The 22,258-nt window shown below is 39.4% G+C and overlaps 1 protein-coding gene across 3 annotated transcripts; it reads right to left on the minus strand.

Annotated features, from left to right (window-relative positions):
- Positions 1-266: 266 nt before the first annotated feature.
- HMGCS1 (3-hydroxy-3-methylglutaryl-CoA synthase 1) lies at positions 267-19,606 on the minus strand. 3 transcript variants are annotated; one of them, XM_061187755.1, is made up of 11 exons: positions 19,502-19,606; positions 14,499-14,559; positions 9,115-9,572; positions 8,665-8,790; positions 7,976-8,140; positions 6,637-6,802; positions 5,649-5,819; positions 4,698-4,804; positions 3,718-3,843; positions 3,010-3,173; positions 267-2,040 (listed from the first exon to the last, which is right to left on the minus strand). In XM_061187755.1, the coding sequence occupies exons 3-11, from the start codon at positions 9,560-9,562 to the stop codon at positions 1,951-1,953; spliced, it is 1,563 nt and encodes a 520-aa protein (XP_061043738.1). In that variant the 5' UTR covers positions 9,563-9,572; positions 14,499-14,559; positions 19,502-19,606; the 3' UTR covers positions 267-1,950. The 3 variants fall into 3 exon arrangements, with proteins under 3 accessions (XP_061043738.1, XP_061043740.1, XP_061043739.1); XM_061187757.1 differs by lacking the exon at positions 19,502-19,606 and adding an exon at positions 16,581-16,626; XM_061187756.1 differs by lacking the exon at positions 14,499-14,559.
- Positions 19,607-22,258: the final 2,652 nt, after the last annotated feature.

Below are 22,258 nucleotides of genomic sequence, written 5' to 3' on the forward strand. Positions count from 1 at the left end.
GATAAACCATCAGTATAAATTCCCCCATTTATTTTATAGACAAATAGCTCCTTGAAGGCAAGACCATATATCTTGTAAATCTTTATTTCTGATGGAAGCAGAGTACCTTGTTTATATCAGGTCTGCACATTTTTTGAATAATGATTGAATGAGTTAGTGAATTAATGGACTGACATGAAATGAATGACTGTATTTTAAAATAGCATATTAGCTGATTTCTTGTCTAAACTGTTAGTTCAGGAGGGAAAAAAGAATACTCAAGTATCTGAAATATTTCTCTAAAACTTTATTCAAAGTTACTCACCTCACTGTTAATAAGGTGTACAGTTTATGCTCTGTGCCAGTATTAGTAGACCTGCCCATTGCCGGCAATGGACTTTGAGAAAACCCATTTCCTGACACCCCAAAAGTTAAATTACTCTTTTCAAAACATACCGAACTCCCAATACTTGCAGAAGTATTACATGCACCATTTTCCCATCAATCTTTAAATCTGAACTTACGTTATTAATCTACATCCGTGGATGTTAAAATGAAGTCATTTTAACAAATTATGACTGTACAAATCAAAACACTGCTAGTTAATATTAGACAAAGAGTATTTTACAAACACTACATTACATATTACCTTGCAATCTGAAACTTACATTTCATATTTGTGTAAGGTTATTTTAGATAACTGAAACATCACAGAATTCAATGGCAAAGTTTAAAAAATTTAGTTCTGTACATTAGTTCCAACTATCCTATTTTACAATCTATAAGGCTCATGTCATAGTTCAGCACCAAAAAGATCTACAAAACTGTCTAACCAGTCTTCTTATTTATTCCATATGATGGTTTTTGTTGTTTTTGCTTTTTTTTTTAAGGTGAAAGTCTGAGAAAATGCTTTATATATCCTACTTCCAGACCTTGAGAAGTGGGATACTTTTTGGCTGGTCATACTATGTAAAAATTCGGTTGTACCTTTTAATTTTCATTGAACAGATACAAAAACCAAAAAGGATACTTACAACATGAGTTTAGGTTGTCAGTCTTTAAGTTGAATTTATAACACTGAAGCATCAGAAATAACCTAATAATAATGCCCTGCCCCTATCCTTCCTTTTTGTTTTAAATTTTTAAAAGGCAGCCATAAAAATGTTTTATTTATTCTTCAAAATAAGGTGCAAAGAAGGATTGCAACCACCAACTTCCTCATACACAACTCCAATAACATCTCAATGTTGTTCCGCAAAATACACCTTGAACTGAGTCAGGAGCAGACCTAGAGCTACATCCATGTTTTCTATACCAGACGTCTGCTCAATGCCAGCATCTCTCTGTTCACAGAGGTCATTACAGTAACGCGTCACTGCTGGCCTGGATTTCAAGCAACGGTTTTTAGAACTAGTGTAACTGTCCCAACTCTTCTCCTTCTTTAGGATTCATAAATTCTAGAAAAAGAGTATGTCTGTCTTGCCATTTTCAAACAGGGTTTGTGCATATCTCATTAAGACCACATTCCCTAAACCAGAAACTTTTTTCAAAAACCACAGGAACTTTCAGTCATCTTGTTTGTTCAAAGTATAAAATTCTTACATGTTTAAAAAAATTAAAATTGGAGACTAGTACCGCTGCTTTCTTCGCCAGAAGTGCACGATTCATAACACTACATTTAAAAACTAAGCTTCATGCATACAAATGGCCAGAGGGGTATGAAGTTTTACAGAGCCCTTAACATCATTCGAGTACATTAAGCATTGGCTCGACCACAACAGGAAGCATGTTAGGAAACTGAGCAAAGAGACTTTCCCAAGAACACGATAATTTTCCAGGCTCCATGTCAGTCACATAAAAATTTAAGCAACATGTAATCCTTTAAAATTGTCCCCAGACAACCCATTCCCCCAACCGTTCCCATACATACCCCCCACCCCACCCTGAAGTCCTCCACCTCACAGACGTATCTTAATGCTCCCCGTTACTGATGACGGCTGCTTCAGGTTCTGCTGCTGTTGCAGGGAGTCTTGGCACTTTCTTAGCAGGGCTTGGAATATGCTAAAAATCAAAAGAAAAAAGTTGTTGCCTCTTAGCGTTTTTTTTAAGGAAGAGTCAAGTTGCTAATTAAAGTTCCAATAGGAAAACTGATAGAGGGCAACTTTGGAGAGGCTTATGCTCAATATATATTCTATATAACTTTTCATGGAGGGAGCTAAATATCCATTCTTTACCTTATGGTGAATTTATTATACAATTATCCGTGTAGCAAGAGACAGGAAGGCCACGGAGATCCACCATACCCAGTATTTCACTTGTCACATCTTGCCTTTGCAACTCAAACACTTGTGGCTTGACTTGCAACCTCAAGGAGCAAGACTATGCCTTTAGCAAATTTGTGATGGGTGGATAAGATTAATAACTTCAAAGTTTTTAAAGTCCTCAGTTTGAAGCCTGGCTCTGATCCTGGTTAAGTCATTTAACTTTTTTCAGCCTCATCTCTAAAATGGGCACAGTATCATTTAAGTCAAGGGGGTTCTTATAAGGATTAAATTTAAAAATTAAATTAAATTAATTAGAAAATGAAAAAAGTGGCTAGCATGTAATAGGAATTCAAATCATAGCTATTCTTGTTCCTTCTTGACAACTGGAGACAGATTAGACAATGGGCTGAGAGAAGGGATGTGAGGAGCTCAACACCCTGCCCCTACTTCCTCTCTCACCAAGACACGTACCACAAGTGAGCCTTCTCTCCAGATCAGTTTTCCTTTAAATTCTGGTATTGTTAACAAAACCTCGTATTTACTGTGCACTTAAAAATGCTAATAATTTAACTGCAAAGCACTTTATACAACTGGAAAATGGCATAGCTAGAATCCAATACCAGAGCCCTGGCTCTGAATCACTCTGCTTTATTGACATTCCTTTAAGTTGCTAAATCTCAGTTAGATCCCCTAAGCCCTGAGATCTGGGGATGGAAATTTCTTACCCTGTCAAAGCCCAAGACCAAACACAATGAGCTTTCTTTACCTCAGTTGCTGTGCTTGAATGCACAAGCCCTACGCCTTCATCCAAAGTGTCATCATTTGGAGAGGGGCGCCGAGCATAAGTTCTTCTGTGCTTCTCATCTACTCGAACTAGGTACCATGTTCCTTCAAAGAGTGAGTCTATTGAACTCTGGGGAATATAGCTGACTAAAGGAAAGGCGGAGAATGTGAAAAATTAGTTATGACATACAGCTCATCTGGTAATAAGACTAAAGATAAAAGTTGCTATTTCGGGACTTCCCTGGTGGCGCAGTGGTTAAGAATCGGACTGCCAATGCAGGGGACGCGAGTTCGAGCCCTGGTCCAGGAAGATCCCACGTGCCGCGGAGCAACTAAGCCCGTGAGCCACAACTACTGAGCCCACGTGCCTAGAGCCCATGCTCCGCAACAAGAGAAGCCACCGCAATGAGAAGCCCGCACACCGCAATGAAGAGTAGCCCCCACTCGCTGCAACTAGAGAAAACCCGTGCGCAGCAACGAAGACCCAATGCAGCTATAAATAAGTAAATAAAATAAATAAACTAAAAAAAAAAAAAAAAGTTGCTATTTCCCCATAATTTTCACCAACATCAGGCATGTACTGAATACCGCCTAGATATCTGGACATCCTAATCTGATACGTAACATGTTTAATGTTATTAGAGCCCTCCAATAGGCTTCTGGGTATGTATTAACAATTTAATATTTTTACCCAAGTGATGAGTGTCCTCTCGGAGCTTCATGTTTTCAGCAAAGACATCTGGTGCCACACAAGTTCTTGAGTCAAGCCTTGATTTAAGATCACATAAGCTTGCTATTATTTTATCAAGAGCAGACCCTAAAATAGCAAATAATTCCAACATTAGAAGACTAAAAATAGCATGCCCCAAAGCCTGAACAAAATGTTGCCAAACGAAAAAAACAACTTTGCATTTCTTTCAGAACTACTGGCTATTGTTTAGTTAAAAGATAAGCTGTTATTTATTTGGCACAGCTTCCGTTGACCTCTGACTAAATATTTGTTCCATATCAGCCAGTAGACAAGCTAGGAAATAGGTGGGATTTGAAACTATAAATAACTTGTCTACAGTCAACCTACAGTACAGTTTTAGAGTAATGCCAAGTCTTCCATCAGTTTTTCTCCATATTTTTGCTCCTCCCTGCTCAGGGAAGGCACAAAAGTGTCCTTAAATACAGCTAAGACCATACCCTTATAAACATTAGACAACTCAGTAAACCAACCAACAAAAAATGACCTGGTATTATTCACTCATATGATCAGACTCAATCATTGGTGTGAAGACTCAAAAGCCACCTGCCTTAAATAGGTATGCTTCCCTTTCTCTGCCTACGTCCCCTGGCTATATATGCTTTAAAAATGAGATAAAAGAGAAAATAAAGTTACTTGCCAAAGAAGAAAAAGTCACACTATGCCATTAAAAAAAAAAAGTTTCAGCTGATTATACATTTTTTTCTGACTTGGAAGGAAGGAAAGATATTCTGACTCAGACATAATCCTGCCCTTTACCCAGTTAAGGCAGATTTTTGGAGAGTATGTTGAAAGAAGTAATGAAGATTAAAATGTCATAATGATCTACGGGACAGATTCAAGCACTCACTTAAGAAGCCTGCTAAGTCAACCTTACCACAGTAGGTTCTCAAGACATTCTTGTTGAAAGACTCAGCATTTACCTGGTGTGGCATCTTGTGTAACTTTGAGGGAGTACAGAGTGGCGGCTAAACCAGAACCGTAAGAGAACACACCAATCCTCTTTCCTGCCAGCTGCTGAGGTGAGTACCTGTGTAGGAGGGAAAAAAACCATTAAAAAGTTTAACTGATCCAACTACAACGGGTGGAAAACCACGAGTTGGAATAAAATTCATCCTAAGCCTAGGGATCTAACCTAAAGCTTTACTATTACAGTAAGCAGACTGAAAACAAGAATTCTCATCTCTCTGGGAATGATGGGGTTTTTGAAAGTTATCATGTCCTAATATAAGTTATTTGCCAACTGGGGTTCAACTGTAGGTCAAGAATAATAAAACCGGGACTTCCCTGGTGGCGCAGTGGTTAAGAATTCACCTGCCAATGCAGGGGACACGGGTTCAAGCCCTGGTCTGGGAAGATCCCACATGCTGCAGAACAACTAAGCTCATGCGCCACAACTACTGAGCCTGAGCTCTAGAGCCCGCGAGCCACAACTACTGAGCCCATGTGCCACAACTACTAAAGCCCGTGCGCCTAGAGCCCATGCTCCGCAACAAGAGAAGCCACTGCAATGAGAAGCCTGCGCACTGCAACAAAGAGTAGCCCCCGCTCGCCGCAACTAGAGAAAGCCCGCATGCAGCAACAAAGACCCAACGCAGCCAAAAAAAAGAATAAATAAATAAATTTATTTAAAAAAAAAAAAGAATAATAAGGCCATGAGAACAATAGCCAGGAAAGCAAGTATGAAATTAAATACTCTGGAATAATTGTAGCCTCATCCCATATCTCTTTCAAGTCAACAGACAATAGGCTAGAGAGCCTGGAAATAAAATACCATTCTGTGACCTGCCACCGACATGCCTGACATCAGATCTGGTCTTAGAAATCTAACATCTCCAAACGAGGGGAGTGAATCAGCGGAAATTTATACTTACTGTGCAAGAACAGAAGCGAGGGAGCCATACACTGAAGATGTGTACATATTTCCATTTTGATTTGACACAAGCAAAGATGCCTTTGTTTTCTGATTGAAGAGTTCTGAACTAGCCTTCATAAATGCCTTTTCCACATCTCTATCGAAGTAGGTATCTTCTAACTTAACATCCCTGAAAGATTTAGAAAAAAGAAAATCTTACAGTATTCAAAGACTGTATTTTTATTATATTACTTAGTGGACCTAACTAGAAGTGTGTATGATTCTGATTTCCCATTTATTAAAAACCAAGTAGCAGTATGCTAATTGCTAGGTAAGATATAACAGTTGTACATATATGGTCCTTTTTCTGAAAGGTTTTTTTTTTTTTTTTGATCAAATTAAAACAACATAATTCTAATGGGTTAATAACCCACTAAAGCTGTCATCACCAAACAGAATATACTACTATTCCAAGTCCATAATAATGTCCATTTAGTTAGAAAAGTCACATTATAGGAGCCAAGTCTTAAAAAGTTGAATAGAATTTTATCAGAGGGAGAAGAGACACAGGAAATGAGAAACAGAATGAGTTTAACAGGTATAGCATACTAGGAGGCCCTAGAAGTGGGGAAAACGTGGAAGGAGTATGAAAGCAGACGTCAGTAGTGGCTATGTGCAGGATGGATATGGGCACAGGGGCTCGGGAGAGGCAGGGAGAAGAGTTAAGAGGCTGCTGTATAAATACAGGCACCTGTGGGGCTATATTATCATGGTGACAATGGCAACAGATCTAAAAGGAGGAAATCAGAAAATCTGAGTAGAAATGACTAAAGAATTCATGTAGGTAAGCGACCACCTCTCTGGGACTCAGCTTCTTCATTGATTACATAAATAGGTTAGACAAGATGACTTCTTTTGACTAAAATTTTCATGTCTGTACGAATATTGCTTTAACAGATATAAAAAATACTCTCACATAGAAGGGAAAAAATCATAATTCCTCTTACCCAAAGGCTTCCAGGCCACTATAGATACTATTTTTATCTCTGTTCTGGTCATTAAGGAAGTCATTCAGCAACATCCGAGCTACAGATTTCTGAACCAGTTTACAATAGGGTGAGTGGAAGATCATGAAACCAAAATCATTCAAGGTGAAATCTCTATCATTTCCCTCTGAAAGAGAAATCCAAAGAAATTATGAAATTCATTTAAGCCACTAACTTTTGAAGTTTGATTTTAGAACAGGGCTGGGATGTTTTTAAATTTTTAAGCAGCAACCAAAAATACACTGTATAATGAAATATCTCTATAGTTTAAAATGTTTATCAAAAAGACATCTAGAAATACAACAATATACACTACTATATTACTGGTTTTCAAACTGAACTATCACAACGCATTAGTGGGCTATGTAATCAATTTAGTGGGTCAGGGCCAGTATTATTTTTTTAACCTTAATAATTAAGAGGTTTTTGTTTGTTTGTTTGTTTGTTTTGTTTTTAATGAAACAGACTAGAGTAGAAAATAGCAAACTGTATAACCCGCAGCATGGGCAGGAAATTTCATGACACTTTAGTTTCCATTTAACTGCACATACGATGTAAAGTATACTTTTTACTGTGGGTCCTAATAAAAAGTTAGAAAATCACTGTATTGTTAAATACTGGCAAACAGTATGATATTTTACATACTTCAAGAATGCTTCTTATCCAGAGCCACTATGTTACCTAATATCTGTTATTGATTATTATTTTTACCCCTCTCTCACAAACCCTATAAAGCAAAGTTGGACTATGGAAAAAGCATACTTTATATGATATTGTGTGTTTTAATAGCATTAATTTGAATACTGTCCTTCTCAGTACCTCAAGAACTTTCTCAGGGTTAAAGATGGAGACTGATGATGACACTAAAAAAGCAAGTATGAATTCACAGGTCAAGTGCAAAAAGACTATGTGGGCAGGGGGATCACTTCGGTATAATTTATTTTCATTAGAGTTTTCTTGGGATCACAGTTGCAAACTAAAACCTTGTGAGAATACCTCTCTCAGAATATGTACAAAATTCAAGTTACTTTCTTTTACCCTACTTTTGATTTTCTTACTGGGGGTAAGTCATCCTAAGTATTTTTACAGAAATACACTCCATTTGGAAAGTTTACCTGTTCTCTTAAATTACACATTCCCAGAAACTATGGGAAAACTATGCTATTTGGTGGGTGAGAAGGAAATGGTTTAAGGAGACACTAATGAAGGATGCCCAAGAAGTAGTTTCTCACTAAAGACAGTCAGCACATTATACTGCCCTCAACAGATACCAAAACCAAGGAAAACAGATAAAGCCCACCTTTCTGCCACTGGGCATAGATCTTCTTGCGGTAGACAGAATAGCAGCGGTCTAACGCACTGAGGTAGCACTGAATGGATAGTTTTCCATCTACTATAGGGTATTCAGAAAGCATATCAGGCTTGTAAAAGTCATAGGCATGTTGCATATGTGTCCCACGAAGTCCTATTAGAACAAAAAAGAAAGAGGTCCATGTATCTCTGCTTTTTGATATATGTTAGTAACCATATTGCATCATCTGGGAACTTCCCTTTAATCTAGTCAACTCACTACTCACAGAATAGAAGTCACAAGGTGAAACCAATATGTAATTCAAATGAAATATAACAATATCCACGGACAGGCCTAAGACTCTTTTGATATACAACATTTTATGCAAGTTTCATATACCTAACCAGGAGATCATAACTGCTCTACTGAACTGAAAACAAATTATTGTATGACTATGGGTAAGTTACATGTCCCAGTTATTACTTGAACCCTACTTAAACCCATTTTACTCCTCTGTAAAGTGGGGATGACATCACTTACCTCGTACAATTGCTATGAAGACTAAATATGATAATACACATAAAGCACTTAGCAGGTAGTGACTGCATTTAATGAACACCAAGTACTAGCTTCTATTTTTATTTTCAAATTTCTCAGCATATTGTACAAATAAAAAAAAAGCTTTCCCAGACACTCACCTCGTTCAAAAATTAAAGGAGCATTAGGCCCAATTAGCATAGCAACGGCTCCAACTCCACCTGTAGGTCTAGCATTTCCTGTGGCATATACAGCAATATCCCCTGCAACTACCATGGCATACCGTCCTGAAAAATATTTTGTATTAGTATACAAGAATGTGATCAACACTCTAAATATCATACATATAAACTGAATCTGTTATATTTTCCCAGATTATCCTTTCCCCATCTTTGGTAAAGAAAAAAAATATTCTGACTAAATTTTGATAGATAATTTTGTCCTACATGATAAAGATAACCAATTCATAATTCAGATAAGCTGAAAGTCATAGCTATCTTTCTGAACATGTTCAAACAAGCATAACTGGTAAGTTTGCATATGGCATTAATTAAAGGTCATTTGGGTGTTTTCATCCTCAAGGAGTTTCTTTGGAATAATATGTAACATACCATCCCAAGAACTGGACTCAATCCAGTTAACAGCATTGAAGACAGCAGCTGTGCCTCCATAGCACGCATTAGTTGTGTCTATTCCTTCTATATCTGTATTCCCAGACTCTTCAAAGAGCTGCATCAAATTCGTCTTCACTGACTTTGATTTGTCGATGATTGTCTCTGTTCCAACTTCTAGCCGCCCAATGCAATCATAAGAAAGGCTATTTCTCTCCATAAGATTCTGGACCACAGTCATGCAAAGAGAGTTGATATCTTCTCTGTCTGTGCAGAAGCCCATCTTGGCCTGGCCCAGGCCAATAGTATACTTTCCAGCATCTACACCATCATATTTTTCCAACTCTGCTTGATCAACATATTGAGAAGGAAAATAGATCTCAAGGGCAACAATCCCCACATCTTTTGGCCAGCAGGCTTCTGCGTTCAAAGGAAGTGACCCAGGCATGGTGAAAGAACTTTAGAAAGAAAAACAGAAAAAACATTGTTGTAGATTATAGGTTGCAGATTGTCAAGTTCAAACTTGAGAAATCAACATTGAGACTTTCATTATCATCTAAAATATTAATTTCTAAGTTTAGTTTACTTAGGGAGTCAATTTTAATATGCGGAAGTAGTAATTATAGTATGAATGGAGTTATTATTAACTCCATTATTATTTAAAATTATCATCTTTTAGGGACTTCCCTGGTGGTCCAGTGGTTAAGACTCCATGCTTCCACCGCAGGGGGTACGGGTTCAATCCCTGGCCGGGGAACTAAGATCCTGCATGCCGCAGGGCAAGGCCAAACAAAACAAAAAAATCATCATCTTTTAGAAAGGCTTGTACTTTATTCAGAGCTGGATATATTTAGATTTAAAATATGATTATTAGAGGTAAAGAAAACTCAAATAAGATTCTTCTATGTTGTAAAGAACTATAAGATAAAATACAATGACAATTTAGTAATATGGCCCACAAATCAGAAGTCAAGTATCTGATCTATTCCTGGCCGCTCAAAAAGTTTAAAAAAAGTCATTCATTCATTTATCATAGGTATATTGATTATTCATAGCTATTGACTTTATGGGACTTTAAAACTGTTAGATCAAACAATATTGCAGTTTTTATTGATCTAAACAATACCAGTAAGTAGAAAAGCCACACTGTCAAGTCTACCATAGCAATCTACTCAAGGCCGCTACTATTATAATCCCAGCTTTCCAAAGAAGCCTCCACCCAGAACCCAAATGATTAAAATTTAAAGCAAAGACAAGTTCCTGGACCCATAACAGGTCAAAAGTCAATATTCTATACTTTCTTCAGCTGGTGTATAGGCAATAAATGATCATAAAATCACAAGGTATCACTTAGCTTCTAAATCAGGCAAAAAAAACCCAAAACAGATTCAAATTTGAAAACTGATAATCCACATGTTATTTGTGTGGCATCTTAGATAACATCTCTTAAAACAACCCCTTCTGTTTTAAAAAGGGCCTTAAAAAGTTGGACTGTTGCCACACTGTAAACTAGTGTCTAGATTTATTTACCAACAGTAAAAAAAAAATGTGCTAGCCTCTCAAGAGTGTTGCTATGGCCTATGGGTAAGTCACATAACCTATCAGAGCTTCAATTTCTTTAGAGGTTGTATCAATCAGAAAAAGAGAAATTATTCTAGATATTTCTAACAGAGGAGGATTTAATACAGGGAAATGGTTACCAACTTGTTGGCTGGGCTAGAGGAGCAAAGGGGAGGAAGGTGGTTACTATTCAGACCCCATGAGCTCACATTCCTACTGAGGATGCCAGAGCTCCTGGTCCCAGCACCTCTGCTGCTGAGTTAGAGCCAAAGCCCCACACTCTTGCTGCTGCTGCCACTGACAAAAGGCAAATCCTGTATCTATGTCATTTGTCCTCTGCCACTCTGCCAACTCAGGTGTAGCATTAGGGATAATGAAATTACAGACTATTGCCATAGTGCGTTGCTAATCATTGAAATCTTGAGAAAATATCTAAAGCAGAGAAGCTGTCCTTAAATCATGAGATCTACCCTTAGCCCATAGGTTATCAAGGTATGAGTATATTAAAACCTGAAAAATAAGCACCTGGAAATATAATCACAAGATCTAAGTCAAAGGTCTTAAGAAAATCTTCCTTCTAAATACAAGAATTTTTCATGAAAATTTTGTTTCAATTATTCACACATATCCTGGGTTGCAATTGTGGATTCCTTACTGAGGGTCATAGTCAGAAAAGTTTGAGAGTCACCGTTTTACACAGTCACCGGTGCTCTGTGGAGAATGGATCTGAGTTAGGAAGCTGATACAGAAGTCCAGTGAGATGTAGGTCATGAACTAGATCAATTACTACATGAAGAGTAAAGGAAAAGCTTCAAAAAAATACGGAAGCATAAAATTGGCAGAAATTGTGACTGACTAGATAGTAGGAAAAGGATGAAGTATTGAGGATGACTTCAGATTTCTAGCTTCCACTGTTTTATTTCTTGACAGAATCACTCACGTCAGACACACAAGTGAACAGAGAAGCACCTCTCCACTTTGTCCTATCTTTCCCCTGTTCCATGCAAACCCATCAATTTTTTTTTTAAATTTATTTATTTATTTTATTTTTGGCTGTGTTGGGTCTTCGTTGTTTCTGTGCGAGGGCTTTCTCTAGTTGCGGCAAGTGGGGGCCACTCTTCATCACAGTGCTTGGGCCTCTCACTACCGCGGCCTCTCTTGTTGCGGACGCACAGGCTCAGCAATTGTGGCTCACGGGCCTGGTTGCTCCACGGCATGTGGGATCTTCCCAGACCAGGGTTCGAACCCGTGTCCCCTGCATTGGCAGGCAGATTCTCAACCACTGCGCCACCAGGGAAGCCCCCCATCAATTTTATGATAATCTAAACTTTGTTACACTGAAGTTGAAATGAAGACATAAAGGGACTATCTAATATGTCATGAGGCAGATTCTAAGTTTATAGTAAAATAAGTTAAAGTCCTCTGCGTAGTCCACAGAAAAAAACTCAACTAGTGTTAGAAACAAACACACAGTCCGTATACTTATAAGGAGAACCTCTCCTATATGCTACCCTTTAAGTCACCAAAGCAGAGGCAGTAGGATTAACTACCTTCCCAGCCTTTCCCACAAGGTTAACCTTTAGATTCTTTTCAACTCTTCAAACCGCTCTAAACATGCTGAGGACAGTATAATTTTCCCTGCCTGGCCCAACAGCTTGCAGTGCTGTTGGAAATAAAATGGACAAATATATATATAATCTTCTGAAGATATAAACCAGTTTATGAAAAGCCAGAAAGAAGGCTTTAATTCCAGAATTACTCCGTATTCACCATAATCTAACTAGCTCTGATCAGTCACTGCTATATGGTACTTACTAAATAAGGTGTAACTCTATTTTTAAGCCTCCTAGAGTTAAATAAGTGACTTGTTTCATTTGGGGGAAAAAAAAGGTAGCTAAACTAAAATAACCCATACCCATCAAAGCGCCTCATGAAAGTGAATCATGACTCTGATCTTGATGTGGAAAAAATTTTTACATTGTCTAACTCAGTCAATATTGCTCGTTCTCTGAGGATTTTCGACAGCCAAGGTGTTTTCATTACATTCTTGGTAAAACACCATCTAATTTGAAATATTTACCTTTTGGTTGAAATTGAGGGAGAGTGAGAAAAGTAGAAAAAAAAGAGGGAAATTAATACAGGGAGTAATTGGTTCATGGCATTTTGAACAACAAAATGATTGATATAGTTTAGGGTCTATAATCTTTACTTTTAACTATCCTGTTGTGTGCTCTTATGTTGTGCTCTCAAATGCTCTCTGAAGTAGGCCAGAAAAATTAGAAAAAGAGAGGAAAAAAAGGCCAGCTAAAGATCTGGTATGTTCACATTATAGCATTAACTTTAGTCAAAGAATGGGAAATTCTGGTTAATTCACTATTCTAAATATCACAAAAATTTTCTAAATAGAATACAGTTTAAACATCTGACAGTTTAAAAAATTACCTGCATGTATTCTTAATCTTTTGCTGATAAAAAAGGTACTTCATGATTTTTCAGAGCATTGTGTTCACAATTAAAAAAAAAAATCTAAGCAGGATAATGGGGATTCTGTATTTCCAATAAAAAGATGTAAATATTCTTCTTAAATTTCATCTTTAAAAAGGAGGACAAAGGTACACTTTTACCACAGAACTCTGTAAACCTTCCAAAGCTATCTTCCAACAAGTACCAACAGAAGACTCCCAAGTCTGTTCTCCTAAAGTGAAGGCTCACCCCCACTGGTGGACAAAAGGAGCTCCAGGTCCCTACTTCCAGAGTTGGCAAAGCAAGATAATATAGAAACCTTGTCTTGTTAACAATTTCTGAATGCTTCCTGCATAGGAGGACACAAAAGGGACCAATATGATCCCCTGAGAATCTTTTAAATCTGTGAATGAAAGACAACTGGAGAAGGAAAAGGATAAAGAAAAAAAAAAGGCAAAAAAGCAGAGAAGTCGGCTGAGGACGCTGATGCAAGGGCAGCCCTTACCTAGCTCCTCAGGGCTCGTCAGGGAGGGACTTCGGCATCAGTCCCCAGAGCCTCCTAACTGAGCTCTCTGCCTCCATCTCTCCCCTGTCCTACGCTAACCTTTCTAAAATGCACATCCGAGCTTTGATAAGATGCTATTTAAAACTATTCCAAGTTTATCCTCTATTATTTAAAGTCAGCCTCCTCACACTAGAGAGGAGCTTCTAGAAAGCAAGAAATGTACCCGTTCGTCTTTGTGTCCCTAGTACCCAGCCCAATGCTTGGCATATGATGGAAGCTGGATGCTGAATAAATGAGACCCTACTAGCCTTCTAATCTAAAATTACTAACAACCATAGGAAATCATAAAACTGAAGCATGAAAAAAGCAGACTCATAAGAGAGGCGCTTCATGGTAATACAAGAAAGCAATAGCTGCAAATAATTAGATTATTGGTTCAAACACATTTGTAACCACTGTCCAATCTTACATAAACATTCAATCTACAGCCCTGATGGATATCTTTCGAGGCTGTAATTCAGAAAGCACTATTAGCACACATGCTTACCTGTGATTGTTTCTGACTAAGCAGTTTATACGGTTACATTTTATTATCTAGATTTTTTTCTCTTATGAGCGAACACTAATTTTTAAAATTAGTTTCTAGATTTTAAACATTAGTCTAATAAACACAAAATCAGACAGTCTCCTGAAGCATTATGGCATTAACTAATATTTAAAGACAAGGTATAATCCTATAATGGGTTTAAGAATGTGTGGTGCACACAAATGGTTATCTGTCTTAGGATAAAAATTAAATTTCCCCCTTCCATTAGAAAGGAACACTTTCCTTTAGCAGCATGACAGGATGCCATACCTGTGTGAGGGATAAAGAACGGCAGTCTCCAGGTCTGTCACTCTGTTTCCTCCTTCAGGCACTAGGAATTTCAAATAAGAACCTCTTTTAAAGTCATAAATCACCACACAAATTCAAATAATGACTCCAATTCAAAGTGAGTTAAAATAAACATTTCCTTGTCCAATTACATTATGTAGAACAGAGTTTGACTTTGCTTAGAAAAAATGGTACTTAAAGCTTATAAAACTTTTTCCTCCTTATCTTATTAGCTCTTACAGTGGTAGGTTCAGTCCTGGTAATGAACTGACATAAGTAGTTCATATCACTGATTCAGGCTTTAAACCAAATATGATGCTGGGAGAGTTGTGGTCTTCTTTACTAAATTAGGGTTTTCAAGAATTGGGGGAAAGGAATATAAATGAGTTGCACTAGGCTAATAAACTTCTGGAGTAAAGAGGCTTACACATTCAAGAGCTTGCTCTGCACTTGGGAGTTTGTGACTTGAACAATTTGTGCCTCTTTGAGCTTCAATTTCCTCATCCGTAAAATGGAGCTAATACCTGCCCTCCCAGTTCATTGTGAAGGATGGTTGAGATGATAAAATATGTGAATAATATAAAGCATTTACTATTATCCTAGTTCTGTAGTATTTTTCAAACAAAATATGTATCTTTCTAGCAAGACCTAATTATCTTCATTTATTTAATCTTACGCTCCTAGTATTCTACATGGTCTCTTTCACCTGCCCCAACCTTTTAGAAAGTGATTTTCCCCTCAGTGCTTGGGTTAAAAAGGTAGGTATTTGATATCAAGACCAAGGAGCATTGAGCTTTATCATCATTTAAATTATGTGGAAACAAAATTACGTGGAAACAAAATGCTTTGGAGCATTTTCCTCAGTCCACCTGTTTTGAAGGGTTGTTACTTGAGACAACAGTTCCTGTTTAACGCAAACAATTAATTACCTTTGCTCTCCATTTAACTGTTGGTGAATATAGCATCCGCCCTTGCCTGATTAACTGGAGACTACCCTCAGCTGCTGTTTAGTAAAGCTTTACTTCTTTTACACGATTAGATCATTTAAGAGCTTAGAGACTTGGTTCCTTTCCCTTCATTAAGTTTACCCCCCCATCCCATAAATCGATCCTGAGGTTTGTGGGAAAAGATAAGACTTCTATATTCCGAAAAACCTCTGATTCCAGGATGATATATACATTTTGAGAAAATAACTTTTTTGTTCCTTATTCTCTCAAATTATTCTTTTGTAATCTGCAAATTAAGCATTCCATGGGGACTAGTTCTCACTGGTGGAGGGGGGCGGGGACATGATTCCTTCTTAAGTGTTGAGACTATTTAAATAACTTAATAATATTTCTTCTTGAAACCACATTTGCATATGCATTTGACACTATTTTCATCAAGGACATTTCTCCTGAACTGCCAATATTCCCTCTTTCAATTTTTATTATTTAAATTGGGGAGGGAGGTTAGGTGGGAAGGCAGAGAGAGCAGGAGGGAGAAGGGAGAAGGAGAACTCCAGCGCACAAAAGAAAGCAAAGAAAGAAGAAAAAAGAAGATTCAGAGGACTGCCATGCTACTTAAGCTCTCAGGAGAAAGAGAGGCCTGGAGTCCAGGAAAGGAAATGGAGCAATAAATGCCACTTTGGGGAAGAGTCAATCAGAAAGGGATTAGGCTTTCCGTTCTCTTCTGCAATTGCTAGGAGTGTTCTCTGACTAAAACAGCAGTGCCGAAGTCTCAAGCAGGTCATCAGCTTATTTCTAACAGAAGGTCTTTTCAGAGCAAGTGATAGAGGGAAGCAGCGTGGCTCAGAAAGCAGTTTATGAATCACAAGCGGCTGGGCAGGTTATCACAAAGCATGTTTGGAGGAGACTCCTGAGCTGAAATACAGGCGTTTCGAGTTTGGCAAAGATTAAAACTGAAGAATGATAAGACTGCCTAGGGCCAACCAACTTTCTCCTGGGGTTTATTCAGTGCTCTGAATTCCTCTTTCTGGCTCCCTCGTTAGCCTTGATTCAAACAAATGGTCGGAGAAGTTCACCCAGTACACATTTTGGTACACGAGAAACCACAAGCAGTTACCTGCTGATCTTTTTCGCTATTACAGGAGAGAAATCCAGGAATCCTTTTTAACTGAGAATGAGCCTTTCCTCCTTAGGAGCAAACAAGCAAAACTACTGTTAGGAAAGCCTTGCCCACGCCTGTACATCTCTGGTCTAGTTCCCTAAGTAAAAATCACAGACACCCTGCCTCCCCCCAGAGGGACTGGTCCGCTTATCAGAGATTCTACTCATATTTCAAGGTCCTGTTCTAAGCTCCCTCTTCCAGGAAGGTTTCCTAGAGCTTTCTAATCAGGACCCTGCACTCCTATAGCAGGTATGTCATTCACACCCACACTGAAGCCTTCATATTCTACTCTCAATGGAAAACTAGTTACTGGCAGTCTTCTTAAGAATACTGGATACTTAGACTCCTATTGGGAGAAGGGCTGTATTTTGATTCTTTTGAAATCCCTTTGAGACCTTAGAGTAAAGGGCACATAGAATTGCTATTTTTTGAGGGCTGAATTTGGAGTTATAATTAGAGGAAAAATCTTTTAGATTCAAGTACTCAATAGCAGCAGCCCTCATTAGTGAGTTCTTTTCACTGTCACTTTTAAGATGAGCTACAGCACCAAACTGTCCAGAAGTTTAAGAAAATTGGCTTTCTACTGCTGCTGTTCAAAGCAAATGGTAGGTTTCAATTATTCCTTGAAAAATGTAAGGAGTTCAAATGGAATCAGAAGAGAACATTTGTCGGTCTTACAATCATTCCCAAATGCACACACCCCCAACCACGAACCCTGCAAAGATGAAGCCTGTGAGCTTTGGAAGATTAGCTTCTCCTCTACTGCTCTTACTACACTCAGTTAACAGCAAGTGGACATCACCACAAGCTAAGCAGTAGGGTGACTAAATTATTAAGAATTGAGTCCTACCACCCTCCCATTAGATTGGGTAACATGTTTTTAATCTAACATTTTTTTATCTGTATGTCTTGAGAAACAAAAATATCGCACCCTTCTCTGATATTTGGTTTTTTTTAATAACCCAGCATAAAATTATGACTCTATATTCCTTTCCAAATGAAACTAAATAGAGATTCTGATATATAGCCCATCAAGCTCCTCCATCCACAACCCCAATGCATCTCCCCGCATTCAGTTCCACTGACTTACTACTGTTTTAAATAATGCTAGGGTACCCAGGAAACACACATTACACCAATATCAGGGTTTTGCATTTCCTGTGAGAAAAGCTATCTAAAATCTCAATCAAAAAAAATCTCAAAATCAATCCCACAGTTAAGAGAAACAAGATGTAAAAGCACCCTGGAGGAATATTTAAGAAAAAAAACAAAATGAAAAACAAGGCCCAGGATTAGTCTAACAGATGACGTGGTCTATGGCCCTAAACATAATACCATTTAACTCTCCCCATCGGAAACACCTTCTGAGAACTAGGGTTACTGACTAAACTAGAATTGAACTGAACTAAACTGGAACTGATTTACGGGCAAACTTACAAACTTAGGACAAAGTTTAGACACACAGAAAAGAAAGTCTCCTTTCCCATAAGATATGCTATCCTTGCCCTCCGTATCCACAGAAAAATAACTGAAATTTTAAAAATAAAGGACACAAACTGCTTAGATGTCTCAAGCTGCAAAGAACCATTTGGCACAGATACAGGTTAAGGACTTTCAATTAGCCTTCTAACAAATCTGTGCAATAAAAGTCCAAACTCCACCTCAGAAGGAAAAATCTGCTAACTATACGGGCACTTCCATTTGTCTCAATCTTCTCATTTACCTTGCCATTGTTTTTCATGACTCATCCCTGAAATAGAGCAAATGTTACTCAGCAGCAGCCAGAACACATCATCCACTGCAGCAGTTTGGCAAGAGCATCCGCAGGAGGGAACAGTTGCAGCAGAGGTGAGCAAAGAAGCCTGTGATGCGCTAAACCAAGGCCACAGGGCAAGCATGACCGGCAGGGCCAGCCTCACTTTACCTGTTGTCCAAATCTCTCCTCCAGGGTGGGTCAGACTAATTCTTTCTCTACCACTGGTCACAGCAGGACACACGTTTTTCAAAGACTCCATATACCAAGCTTTGAAATGTCCTTGGTTCAACCCAAACCTATAGTGGGTGAAGACCCTGTGCTTGCCTGCCCATTACATCATCATAGCAAGTCCGGCTGGTCCTGAGGCTACTAGCAGGAGGGAGATACGGAATTTCAAAACACCGAGGAAACCTATATATATATATCTTAATGGGCATTAAAATTATGGAGGCGGGAAGGTGGGAAGCAGGAATCTGTGATATCTGAAGCAAGCACAGACCGAGGCAGTCAAGAGTTCAAAGTACTCAGCCAGGTTAAACCACAGTTGTGATGCTTTCTCGCACCTGAGCTAGGGACGAAGAGTAATGCTGCCCACCTCCCTTCCTCCCAGCAACTCTCTGTGGCAGGAGGACACACCCCCCTGCCAACCTACAAGCCTCTATCTAAGCGTGATCTTCCCCATCCTTCGGCGTCCACCCCTAAGCCAAGGCTCCGGGAACACCCTGACAGTCCAACTCCTTTCTCGTCCCCCTCATGTGGGCACCCCCATCCCCTCAAGGCGGTCACAGCCACTCCCCTACCACCTCCAGCTCCTATGTCATCAGAAGCCTAGCCCTCAATGCCCTCTCTCCTTCTCCCCTCTGCGACTCGCCTGCCCACATCAGTGGCCCCGGCCCCTCCTAGGACCCACCGCGGTCGGCCCCAGGTCCCTGACAGGGGAGGCCCTGCACGGCCCCCGATCACGGTGCCCCATCCTCCCGGGCTAGGTCCACGCCTCAGCCCAGACCCTGACGGACCCGGAGCTCCTTCGGGCCTAGTCAAGGACACGGATCCGCTGGGCCCTCACCCTGCTGGCAGGGCCTCAGCAGCCCAGGTTTCTTCCTCTACTCGGGACACTCACCGAAATGTGAGCGGGCGGTGGCCGTGGAAAGGCAACGACCAACGAAGATGCAGTCCGCGGCGCCTCCTCTCCGCCACCAGCTTTATAGCCGCGGACCCACCAGACTCCGGCACGGCCCGGAGTCGGTGGGAGGCGGGACCGTGGCCCCAGCAGCCAATCGTGGCCTGCAGAGTAGGCCTGTAGCGCCCGCCTCCCAGTCCGGTTTCAACCAATCCGAAGGAAACTGGAGGCGGGCACTCGCTGGGGTTTTCCCTCGTGGCTGGAAGGGCGGGGGAAGGGGCGGGGTCAAAGCCGGAGGGCCGAGGAAGTGGGGTGAGAGAGTGACGTGTGGTGGCCCGAGAGCCGGCCTACCAATGACAGAGCAGCGAGAGACGGCGCGAGCCAACGGGAGCGGAGTGAGAGGTTCTCCGGTCAATTGGAACCCAGTGAGAGGAGATGTGAGCCAATGAGGCCTCCACGTCCCACCACTGGGGAGAGATGGTCAAGTGTGGAAGGCAAGTTGGTCCCTGCTGGAGAGTCTGTCAGGTTGCCTAGCAACCAGAGCTAGGCTTCACCTGTAAGATTTCTGAAATACTTGATTTGAATTCAATCTTAACCTTTTCTAGTTTCCCAGAGCATCCAAGTGTGCCTGCATGACAAATTGGAGCAGAATACGTCACCAAGAATTTGTAATTTTGTAAATATTCTAAATACCAGATTTGCAGATACTCAATGTTGTCACCGCTATACAAACTAACTAAACCTAAAACAGGATGGTTTGGGATTAGACACCAGTGAGGAGGGTAAGGGGCCTTGCCTAAGCAGGGAGTTGGTCCTGATTCTAGGATTTTTGCTAGCCCATATATTCTGAAGGAAGGGGCTCCATGTGGCCCATTCCCCACTGTATTTTCTGAGCTTAATACGCGGTAGTTGCCTAATAAAAGGTTGTTGAAAGAAGGAAGGGGTCCCATAATTCTCAGTATAGCAAATCCACAGAATAAGCACTGCCTAGTTCCCCCAGAAGATAGAGAGGAGCAATTCTAGCTGGAGGAAATCACTGAAACACTGTTTGGGAGAATCCAAAGGAGGATAATTATGGCCTTAAATTAGACTCTGCCTCATCTTCTCAAATAGAGAAACTGTAGCACTTAGCTTTGGTGGGAGATCATGAGAGATTCAGAGTTGTTTGTATCTCTCTTCCCCTCAGTTTCATTATGACCCAGGAATGCTGTTGATAAGGGGTCACTGATGATTCTATGCATCACAGAACTACTTTTATGTGAAATTCATTATCCACTATAGATACTAACCTAGTTAGAGACATTCTCAGCTGGGAAGTGGCCAAACATTGGCAATGGAACCACTGTGAAGCGGTAGCATAAGTTACCTGGGAGAGAGGACTACTCAATAATGGTTATACTCCACAATGTAGCTGATGGCACTCATTCTGTTCCAGAATCAATGTCATTTATACCTTCATAAAGTAACTAGGTGACAAAGAGAAAGACACTGCTTGATTGTGACCAACAGCAATTTTGAGGGGAGATTTAAACATTCTTGGCATATTAGATTGCATTGAAAGGCAGTAAAGATAAACACAAGAAAGAAGATGTAGCTTTGTCCTTAGAAAAAGATAGCAAATAGTTCCAACTCCAGGAGTACACAATAGGAAATAACTAGCTAGATAGTCTTGAGGAAGATCATTTTGCACAACAGGAAATTCCCACAAGATGCAGACTGTCTTTTTGATCAAATTAATCTCCAATTAAGCAAAATGAGCATGGTTATTGGAAAGTCAAGCAACAGACAATGAAGTGGGTTAGTAATTAAATATAGAACATCTGAACAGAATTTTAAAAAACAAGCCTCTGTGATTCTGTGAAATATAATGGTAGATTATACCAGGCTACACATATATGAGCTCTCCATGCAATTGAGGACAAAATACATATATTTATTTTAGTAGGGGCTGCAAGCATTTTTGAGCTACAATCTGACATAAGCATGTCATACTTGAATGTGCATTTTTAAGACATGTTAATATATATATTTTATTACATTGTTTCTAAATTTAATTCCAAGTAGTATTAGTAAAGCACTGTAGATGCTGTACATCAAAGGGAAAGTATAATTTATTGTTGTGCCCTACTTGGAAAGGAGCAAAAGTTTCTTAAGAAGCAGGAAGATGTAATGATAACATTTAGTATTATAAATTCATCCATTGAACAACAACATTTAGTATTATAAATTCATCCATTGAACAACCGTCTTCTTTTTACTCTGTGACAGGGATTGTGCTAGACCTATGCTGTCCAATAAGGCAAGTGCTAGCTGTAAATGGCTCTTGAGCACTTGAAGGGTGACTAGTCCAAAGTGACCTATACCGTAAGTGTAAAATACACACCAAATTTTAAAGACAGTACAAAAAAGGAACTATCTCCTTAATAATTTTTATATTGATTACTTGTTGTAACAATAATATTTTAGTTATATTGGGTTAAATAAAATATATTATTAAATTAACTTCACCTGTTTCTTTTTAGTTCTTAGTGTGGCTGCTAGAAAATGTAAAACTACATCTGCAGCTCCCATTTGTGGCTTCCATTTGAGCTAGACAGTAGGAAGACACAGTTGAAAGACAGACTCTGTCCTTAAAGAGTTCATAGTCTAAAGAGTGGAGGAGAGAAAAATAAGTATAGCAAAGGGCTGGCTTTCCAGCCACTATCTCACTAGATAAAGGGTAGGAGAGGGTGAAGTAGGAGGAACCTTCAAATTTGT

The sequence above is a fragment of the Eubalaena glacialis genome, chromosome 4, assembly GCF_028564815.1.
Source record: "Eubalaena glacialis isolate mEubGla1 chromosome 4, mEubGla1.1.hap2.+ XY, whole genome shotgun sequence".
NCBI classification, from domain to species: domain Eukaryota; kingdom Metazoa; phylum Chordata; class Mammalia; order Artiodactyla; family Balaenidae; genus Eubalaena; species Eubalaena glacialis.